Source organism: Camelina sativa, chromosome 20, assembly GCF_000633955.1.
Source record: "Camelina sativa cultivar DH55 chromosome 20, Cs, whole genome shotgun sequence".
Classification (NCBI taxonomy): Eukaryota; Viridiplantae; Streptophyta; class Magnoliopsida; order Brassicales; family Brassicaceae; genus Camelina; species Camelina sativa.
Genome location: NC_025704.1, coordinates 6666115 through 6675827, shown reverse-complemented (window position 1 = coordinate 6675827; position 9713 = coordinate 6666115). Strand labels below are relative to the sequence as shown.

General features: G+C 37.4%; 4 protein-coding genes across 6 annotated transcripts in view; 3 read left to right on the top strand and 1 right to left on the bottom strand.

The window, feature by feature from the left end:
• LOC104769722 (GPI mannosyltransferase 3-like) overlaps positions 1-2306 on the top strand; it is a 5402-nt gene extending 3096 nt beyond the window's left edge. Inside the window, exons 1-7 of one of the 3 annotated variants that reach the window (XM_019241655.1) lie at positions 14-113; positions 383-666; positions 756-1037; positions 1159-1375; positions 1458-1609; positions 1695-1863; positions 1971-2306. In XM_019241655.1, coding sequence (XP_019097200.1) covers positions 27-113; positions 383-666; positions 756-1037; positions 1159-1375; positions 1458-1609; positions 1695-1863; positions 1971-2054 — 1275 coding nt within the window. In that variant the 5' untranslated portion in view covers positions 14-26 and the 3' untranslated portion in view covers positions 2055-2306. Of the gene's footprint in view, positions 1-13; positions 114-379; positions 667-755; positions 1038-1158; positions 1376-1457; positions 1610-1694; positions 1864-1970 lie in introns of those variants that run through there. The other 2 variants (XM_019241656.1, XM_010494001.2) reach the window with 2 other exon arrangements.
• LOC104769721 (B3 domain-containing protein At3g06220-like) lies at positions 2432-3676 on the top strand. Its single transcript, XM_010493999.2, has 3 exons — positions 2432-2642; positions 2754-2836; positions 3214-3676. The coding sequence occupies exons 2-3, from the start codon at positions 2768-2770 to the stop codon at positions 3550-3552; spliced, it is 408 nt and encodes a 135-aa protein (XP_010492301.1). The 5' UTR covers positions 2432-2642; positions 2754-2767; the 3' UTR covers positions 3553-3676.
• On the top strand, positions 3873-5709 carry LOC104769720 (pyrroline-5-carboxylate reductase). The gene is made up of 7 exons (XM_010493998.2): positions 3873-4183; positions 4272-4320; positions 4425-4516; positions 4667-4739; positions 4860-4980; positions 5088-5193; positions 5302-5709. Exons 1-7 carry the CDS (start codon positions 3983-3985, stop codon positions 5488-5490), a joined length of 831 nt encoding a protein of 276 aa, XP_010492300.1. The 5' UTR covers positions 3873-3982; the 3' UTR covers positions 5491-5709.
• Positions 5805-8569, bottom strand: LOC104769719 (crescerin-1-like). The gene is made up of 6 exons (XM_010493997.1): positions 8299-8569; positions 7306-7586; positions 7053-7159; positions 6830-6962; positions 6546-6740; positions 5805-6454 (listed from the first exon to the last, which is right to left on the bottom strand). Exons 2-6 carry the CDS (start codon positions 7570-7572, stop codon positions 6110-6112), a joined length of 1047 nt encoding a protein of 348 aa, XP_010492299.1. The 5' UTR covers positions 7573-7586; positions 8299-8569; the 3' UTR covers positions 5805-6109.

Genomic DNA, 9713 nt, shown 5'->3' with positions numbered 1-9713 from the left:
CTTGGCAGAGGAAAGCTCCACGTCTCATGCAATCTGTATTCTCAGCTATTGGTGATCTCTATCTGTATAAACTCTCAGATGCTCTATATGGGAAAAATGTTGCAAGCTGGTCTGTATCCTTTTCTATGCAGTCCATTAGTAAGCAATTTCTTTTTACTTTTGTATTATATGTCAATGAATTTGCAACCCGTGAGAATAACAAGACTAGCCTTAGTTAATAAAGGCCAAACATTATCTGAGAATGTAACCGGTAGGGTATTAGATATCCTGAGCTTCGATGAGATACGTCTGTTAGTAGTGTCCTCTTATGCTTCTGAAAACTTATTCTTTCTTTATTTGTGTTTGCATTTTATTCTGGATTGCTTCCCTAACTTTTTAGTAGCTCTTTTGTCAAATGGCAAACTGGTTTGTCTTCTTCTGTTTGAACCGTACCTTTTCAAACTGTTTGGAGACTGTTCTTACCATCATGGGGCTGTACTACTGGCCTTGTATTAGAAACCATTCAACTAACTATCCCGTTAATCGGAAGTGCGGTTTGGTCATAGCAGCCCTAGCATGTGCCATAAGGCCAACAAGTGCAATCATATGGTTATATGTTGGGATGCTCGAGCTATTTTTGACACCTAATAAGGTCAAATTCATCATTCTAGAGGTGATCCCGATTGGGTAAGTTAACTCTGCAGCTATGCTTTTCAATGTTCATTTTGATGTTTGCTTTGGAAGATTTCGTTGCGCTAACTTGCTTCTGGTGTTAGATCTTTGGTCCTCGGTTTCACCTGTTTGCTGGACCGTCTGATGTACGGCTCATGGGTTATTGTGCCTCTCAATTTTCTGAAGTTTAATTTCCTTTCATCTGGTGGAGACTATTACGGAACTCACCCATGGCACTGGTACTTCAGCCAGGGATTTCTTGTCATGCTTTTCACTTTTACACCATTCTCCATTACTGGAATGATCAAGTCTAAGAATCATAAGCTTTCAGCTCTTATTCTATGGGTTTTAGCATTATACAGCGTACTCGGCCACAAGGAATTCAGGTAATATGAATGTAGAACGTATCCCGTTTTCTTACACTTTCCATATCCAATACTTTGCATGGAACCTCCTTTCATCATGAATTATGTTTTCCGTGTCATCTACTTAGATTATGAATGATAGGTTTGTCCTGCCTGTGCTGCCAATAGCTTTGATATTCTCTGGGTATGCGTTTGCTCGAATGGAAGTATCTGGTTCATTATCATCATCAGTCACTAAAAAGGAGCAAGTCCCTCGACAGAACCATACCACCAAGTGGTCTCCTAAATTAAGACTTTCAGTCTTTTTTTTGCTTGCTACCAATATCCCAATGGCACTATATATGAGTTTATACCATCAGGTAAGAAAACCACTATATAGTTTCCGAGTTCACTCTCTCTCTCTATTTATGCTATAATAAGGAATGATGTTGTTTCCAACAGAGAGGAACCGAGGATGCGATGAACTACTTATCGGATGAAGCATACAAAGGGAGAGTAAAGAGCATCCTCTTTCTCATGCCGTGCCATTCTACTCCCTATTATTCCACTCTCCATCACAACATTCCAATGCAATTTCTCGACTGCACCCCAAGGTAAAGGATCACGCCCCGAGTCACAGCTCTTGCTTGTATGTGATTCTTAAGGTTTCTCCTTCATCTTCTTCTTCTTCTCAAACAGTGAAGAGAAGGGAGAACTTGATGAGTCAGACCGGTTCTTAGTGAACCCTTTAGGTTTTGCATCAGAGTTAGCTAGAAACTGGTCAGAGCCGCCTAGTCACATTGTATTGTTTTCATCAGAAGAAACAAAACTCAGAGATTTCATGATCCAACAACATTCCTTTAAAGAGGCAAGAACACATCTTTTTTTTTTTTTAGCCATCTCCGACTGTATTTGCTTTTTTATTTTACATTTTACATTTGTAGACTAAAATATGTTTTGTTGGTGATGAAACAGGTGAAGAGGTTTTTCCACGCGCATTTCAAGGTTGATCGAGATCTTCAATCCTCAGTGGTCGTCTATGTTGTAAACCACACATAGTTATCCCTAAGAGTAGCAGCCTTATCATTAGCCTCATCATGGCAGGCTATGGAATCTATCTGAACTCCTCTGTCTCAAAATCAAACACACGGTTGTCCCTTAAGAGTCTAATCTCGGTTATCTTATACCGTTTTAACTCCAATCTGTTCCGGTAAAATTTTCAACCGGGAAAATTACAGATAGAGCATTTGTTTAATTTGTGACTAGTTAATTTCTATGATGACAAAGATTCTTAATCACACTCTTTTTGCCCACAAGTGTTTAGATAAACAGAATCGTTAATTAAATCTGAGCTAACGACCTTACGAATTAAGAGAATATTAACTCTCTACGGTTTCTAGGAAAATTAAAGTACATAAAAGAAAGTGTATTAAAGCAATGCTACTTTCTCACTGGTTTGTAGTTTGTACGAAGAGAAAGGACAGAGAAAACAGGTTCGTAAGTAGACACGCATTTACTGTGTTCTGCTGCCATATTGCACTTTCTTACTTTTTATCTTTGTTTAAATTTCAATTTCTCAACCTTTTTCATCTTAAGAGTAGAGAAGAGAACGAACCCTTTGGACCAGAATAGCTAGCTCTTTTCTTGGTAAGAACCTCTTCTCTTTGTTCCCATAATTCCTAGTGTCTCTTTAACTTGGTAGCTTTCATAATGTTTCCTAATTCGTCTGATCTATTATTCTCTCTCACACACACACAGTTCCTACGTCCTCCATGGCTTCTGGTGATGTGCTTCCTCGTTTCTTCAGTGTGTTTCTTTCCCAGTACAGCTCTGAATCCTTTGTAAGTTTCTTCTCTAAATTTATAGTCTGACTTGACTAGTTAGTTTCGTGAGAAAATGTGTTTTGTTCATATGCTCAGTGGTGGTGATGTGAGTTAGATCTGAAACAACATTGGTAGAATTCTCTCTGTCTTAGCTCAAGAAAGTGAAAACAAGTTTATTAGATATGTTTGAATATGCTCAAATCTGTCAAAAGTATAGTGTAGCTTAGCTTTTCTCAGTTTTTTCTCTTATGTTGACAAAATTAAAGAAGAGGCTTTGCTTTTTTTCTTTTTATGTGTTGAAAGCCTATGCCGTAGACAGAGTCTCAAGTATACGTTTTGTTGCTGATTAGTCACTTTTAACAGTTTAGTTTGTGTTACCATTTTGTGTTGAGCAGATGATACCAACTTCGTACTACGAACACTTACCACGCCGGTTGCCCAAGACTGCGATTCTCATGGGAACCGGTGGGAAGATTTGGAAAGTAGCAATGAAGAGCATACGAGGGCAAGTGTACTTTGTACAAGGTTGGCCCAGTTTCGTGGCGGATAACGAGCTTAAAGATGGAGAGTTCTTGACATTTGTGTTTGATGGTTACAACCGTTATGAAGTGAGCATATACGGTCACGGAGGTTGCAAGGAAATTCGAGCAGTTGTTGAAGTTGAAGACATCTCTGATGACTCAGAGAGTGACAACAACAGTGACGAATCTCTTGTTAGTGTCACTCATGTGTAAGAAGAGATGAAACAAAGAGAGTGACATGGAGAACTTTTCTCTTGAGAAGAGATAAAAATAATTGTAATGTAGACCAAAGTATCACTCTCTTTTGTAATATGATCAAGACGAAGCTAAAACCAATTAAGACTGACTAAATGTTTCTGTTTTCTAACTACGAGTCGTTTTGGATATCTGTTTTCTAACTACCTGTCGTTTTTTAACTATACAGATGTCCAATTCTAATGTGTTACAGAGTTTAAACGGAACTGATCTACTCGTATACTAATGTTCTGTTTTTATTTGGCCTCGAATAATAAAGTGACACGTGGTCACTTGAACTGATCTACTCGTGACTCTTTAGTTTTGAACATACCTGAACACAACTGAGAGCTTTAACCCTAAATCGTATCCCTTAATCGCGTAATCTTTGTTTTTTAACTTTTTTCCGATGGAGATTCTTCCGATACCGGCGGAGAGCTTTAAGGTAGGATTCATTGGAGCTGGTAAAATGGCTGAGAGTATAGCTAGAGGTGTGGTTGCCTCTGGTGTGCTTCCTCCGAATCGTATCTCCACCGCCGTTCACTCCAATCTCAACCGTCGTGACGTCTTCGAATCTTTCGGCGTCAGTGTCTTCTCTAATAGCGAAGACGTAAGTCAATTCCTTCTTTACCTTTCCTTTCAATCAATGTCTTGTGGAGTAGAAAACTAAATTGAAAGTGATGAATGAATATGATCAGGTTGTTAAAGAAAGTGATGTTGTTATATTCTCTGTCAAACCCCAAGTTGGTATACTTCTTAGCTCTCTCTATGATACATTCATCTTCAGTGAAGTTTGTGTGTGTGTGTGTGGGTTTACCTTAAGCTGTGTACCTTTTGATATGGTTGGTTAGTTAAGAAGGCTGTCACGGAGTTAAGATCGAAGCTTTCAAAGAATAAGATTCTGGTTTCGGTTGCTGCTGGAATCAAGTTGGCAGATCTTCAGGTTTTTTGCATCTTTCTACTCATATGTTAGAATAAGATTCTGTCACTATCTATGGTGTTGCGGAGTGTTTATGTTTTTTTTTGCATCAAACATGTTTCTATAGCTCTTTTTGGTTAAAACGCTTAGAGGTCTCGTTTCTCTTGTCTTTAGGAATGGTCTGGGCAAGATCGATTCATAAGGGTGATGCCTAATACACCAGCAGCAGTTGGTGAGGCAGCTTCAGGTAGTTAATCAGAGTGTTTTCATTTGTGCTACTTCTGGATTATGTTTGTGATTTCTATTTCTTTCTGAAGCTATCAATCAAATTGCTTACATGTACCATTTATGTTGTGTGTGTATGTAGTTATGAGCCTTGGAACAGGAGCAACGGAAGAGGATGGAGCAATTGTAGCTAAGTTGTTTGGCGCGGTGGGGAAGATATTGAAAGCTGATGAGAAGATGTTTGATGCTGTCACTGGTCTCAGGTACATAAAAGCACTACGGCTTCTGATATGCTTGAGTTTTCCATGTCACTTACCAAGTAATCATGTACTAATTAAGTTCTTTGAATATTTTGATTTTCTTTTTTCAGTGGAAGTGGACCAGCATACATATTCTTAGCCATTGAAGCTTTAGCTGATGGAGGAGTAGCTGCTGGTCTACCACGAGAACTCGCATTGAGTTTAGCTTCACAAACTGTCAGTATCCAACCCACACCGCTCTTTAGTCTACTTTGTTACGGTATTGAATATACCGGAATTAGAAAGTTAAGCCGCTGTTTTGTGGGGTTAACTATTTCTTGACAGGTTCTTGGAGCTGCAACAATGGTGAGCAAAACGGGGAAGCATCCAGGTGTGTTGAAAGATGATGTTACTTCACCCGGCGGCACTACAATAGCTGGAGTTCATGAGCTGGAGAAAGGCTCTTTCCGTGCAACACTTATGAATGCTGTTGTTGCTGCAGCTAAGCGAAGCAAGGAGCTCTCACAAAGCTAAACTCTCTATACATCATCATCTGGCTGCTGCTAATGTTTCACCTTACAGATTCATTAGAATAAGTGTTATGGCATTGCTTGTTTTTAGATGAGTTTTTCCCCACTTGTCTTCGATGGTAGAGGTGAAGATTATTATTATCTAGACGTTGTATCGATTCAGAACTCGGATACTTCTTTTATAATTCTTAAATCTAATAAAAGTCATTTTGGATCACTCTCAGTTAAAAGCCTCTTGACTTGATTCTGATTCTTTTTTTTAAATGACCACGATGAATTGACTAAACTAAAGAATCTAGAACATGAGTATGACAATGATGTGAAAAATGGACTTTGAATCTTCCAATCAAAGAATCCGACCAATTTGAATAAAACCAAAAGACTCAGACTATCTTACCAAATCTTGGTGTAGATATATACACATAAGAAAAAGGTGCTGGTGACGACTGAATAGAACCCACAAAAAGAAAATAAGAAACCAAGATTTTTAACAAAACCGCCTTCACTCTCTTTCGCGGTCCATAATTTTGCCAATTTGGTAGATCATGCCCGGAGAACACCATGTCAACCGTATGATTCGTAGCAAACGGGTTTTTTAAAAAAAAAATTGTAGTAGACAAGGTTTATAACTGAGATGAAGATGATGGACCTGTAATAACCAAACCCTCCCGAGCAGTCACAGTCACAACATTGGTGACACGAAGCACGGCTTGTGCGCTCAGAGCTGACAGTTTTGACTGGCAGAAGATTTCCCAAGTAATTGGCTCAATGATTTGCTCTTCTTCTGGAGATGATGATGATGACGATGTCTCGGGCTTCATGAGAGGATGAGCTTTTTCATAAACAGTCTGAAGTTCTAGTAGGACGGTCCGTGCAGCCTCACGGGATTCAGGGAGCTGATCGCTAAGCTGAGAAGCAGCTGCTTGAACTAATTTGTCGATTCCATATTCCTTAATACCTTCAACGCCCTGGAATATTTGTATTATAGTGCAAACTTGTTGGAATTGTTACATAACATGCAATGCTTTAGTCAGAGATATATCTGGGAAGAACTATTACCAGTCTAGGAACACTTCGGGAAAAGCATAATGATGCTTTCGCTCGGATCCGAGGATTCCTGTGCTTGAGACAAGGTTGCAGCTTTGGTAACAGCAAGGTTGGGGAAACATATTTTGTCATTGATATTAAAGCTTTGTCTGCTGCCTCGCATACAAACCGTTTGTCTTGGGAAGACTTGAGGAGGAGTTGAGTAAGCTGAAAGCATAAAGTAGTAAAGTGTATAAGAAAAAGTAAAACTCAATCCATAAACACAGTGAAAGAGTAAAAAAAGATAGAAGAGTTACCAGAGGCTCCAAGAGATGTGTTATATGATTATTATATGCACTGAAGATGTCTGCAGATGTCATGCATGCCGTTTTACATACTGCACTTCGTGGATTTTTCAGTGACTTCACAACAAGTGGTATCACTTTTTCACTGTTATTGAAATACCATGAGACTTTAATTTCCCAATATACCTTTAAGAGATAATTAGTCAGAGACATCAGCATAGAGAACATGGCTTACAGCATATGCAGCATTGCTTCCTTGTGGAATATCGAAAGCCGGCGAACATTATTAAGAGCATCACAGACTGAAATCCAATCCTTGGACTCGAGTCCAGCTAAAACCGACTGAAAAGATAAGATCAAACAGATTCTTTTTGGTGTAAACAATCATATTCCAGTCTCCGAATAGCCGAATGTAACAATTTCATCACAAATTTTGGGCGTACTAATACTAATATAACCACAGTACAGAACACAAACATAAAAAGTACCTTGAGAACTGCATCAGCATCGTCAACATTATCCAAGTTCTCAGACTCGATATATTCAACTTCCACAATAGCTATCTCTGGCTCGGGTTTCTCAGCTTCTACAACTTTAGGACCAGTGGAATCCAAGGAGGCAGGGTTTGGTAATGGTCTATCATCAGATTTTCCATTCATCTTGCCAACACAAGGCTTAGCTAAGCTTGCTTTACAATCACTTATCTTCTCCGTTACATGAAGACTATTCATATCTTTTAAAGTATTACTCGCCATACAATGAAGTTTACCTGAGTGTAAACAGATTTAATAAATCACCACTGAAACAAATCACAAACAGTTACAAAGAATAATAACATGGATATAACACTGCAGAACGAAACCTATACCAAAACAATGAAGACCAAAAGCATAACACATCCTCAGATTATAGTAAAAAACTGTTACACCAGGCTTAAAATGAGAGACTCAAAACCCGTTTTCAAACTCATCACCACATAAGCAATAGATCTTTAGAAGTCAGATCTCGATGAATTCAAGTCTACAAAGCTTGAATCAGTCAAGAAACTCAACCAGCAAACAGAAGAGTAAAATTACAAACCAAAATCGACAAAAACAAGACCAAATTAGCTGAAGCGATTGCGAAGCAAGATTAGGGTTAAAGCACAAAAAGAAATCTCAAAAAATGAAGAATAGCGATAAAATCTCAGCGAGTAAACTCTACTTGTCAACATCAAAGCGGACCAATTCAACCAAACACAGCATAGATCTACATTTCGAACTCGAATCTCCAAGCAATTCAACAATAGTAACAACAACAAAGAAAACATGATCTCACTCAGAAGATCTCAATTAGTATTCCAAAATCCGATTCAAAATAACTCTCACACCGGCTGACTAATTCTCAAAATTACAGAGATCAAATGATTAACCGAAACAAGCTCAAAATCTGCAAATGCGTTTACCAAAAACAAAAAAAAAATGGAGATATAGAAAATTTACCGGCGGAAAACACAGCCTCTGGAGTTGGAGAAAATGAAACTGACGGCGGAATAGCGAAACTTTGTGGACTCACACAAAAAAAAAAAATCTCCGACCTTAAAAGAATCTATGTAATCTCTCCTATATTAGGAAATGAAATTTTGAAATGCGAGAGAAAATAGACAGAATCGAGAAATGGAGAGAGAGAGAGAGAGAGAAGAGAGAGGAGTGAGTCTTTCTTAATTTTTGGTACAATGACGAAAAATTAAAAATAATTAACCGGCGATGCGATGTGATGCGATGCAGTATGCACTTTCACACCGAGTCGTCGTATTCATATGGTGTGGGTTTAGAAAAACGGCGTCGTATTCGTACGGTGTGAAGTTGTGAAAAACGGTGTCGTATAAGTGAGTTATGTTTGGGGACCTCAAATGTGGTGCACAGGGTTTTAATTTTGTCGGTTTCTACTTTCTAGTTACCACCATATGCGATTGCCTCGCGGTTGAAATTAATGTTTTTTCTTTTCTTTCTTTTTTTCTTTCTATATAAAAATATATATGTTCCCAAAATTATCCTCTTGACTAAATATATTATTTCCAAAATCTATTTATTGTAATTTCATAATTATCGATTATTATGTTTTTCTTGACATCAATAAAGTTATATGATTAGATTTTTTGATTATGACCCTCCAGCGCCAAAAACATCTATCTCATCAACTATTGTTGTAATTTAGCATAATCTTTTTGGCAATGACTCTTTTTTTTTTTTTTCTTTTCCAAAGATCTTTATTTTTGTCAACACATTTTTCTTGAGATTTTTTAGTATAGTACTGTAAGTTTTTGTTTTGGGAAATGTTGATAAGAATGACTTTAAATGTCTACGAGTTATAGATGAATACACAGAAATACATGGTAGGTCTAAGAGGCTTTAACTCCATATCGTATAGGAATTAATTTCAAAACGGGTCAGATCCGTGTAATAATTAACTGCAATCATTTGTATGATTGAGTTTTTGATTAGTGAAAAAAACAATGTCTAATTACTTTAAAAATAATGTTAATATTACAAAAGTAAATTCGTCGATTATTTTCTATAATGATGTTTGGTGATGCAGAATTAACGAGGTTTGCGTTTATCCGTTTAAAAAAAATACTAGTATATATTATTGTGTCAAATTTGTCATCAAATTTCGTATGTTGTTATCATAACGCCATGCATTTTTACAATGACAAGCCAATCACAAGTCTCAAACCTGAAGATTCAAATATTCAATGATAACAAACTTGTTTACTCTTATAATTTCGTATTTAAACTGAAGTAAATTTCCTTTTTACTTATGCGTATCTCTTTCAATAAAAAAAAAATCATCATCCCGTCAGTTTTGAGAATCAAAACTAATAAAAACATGCTTTTCAGAGAAATTTCGATTTAGA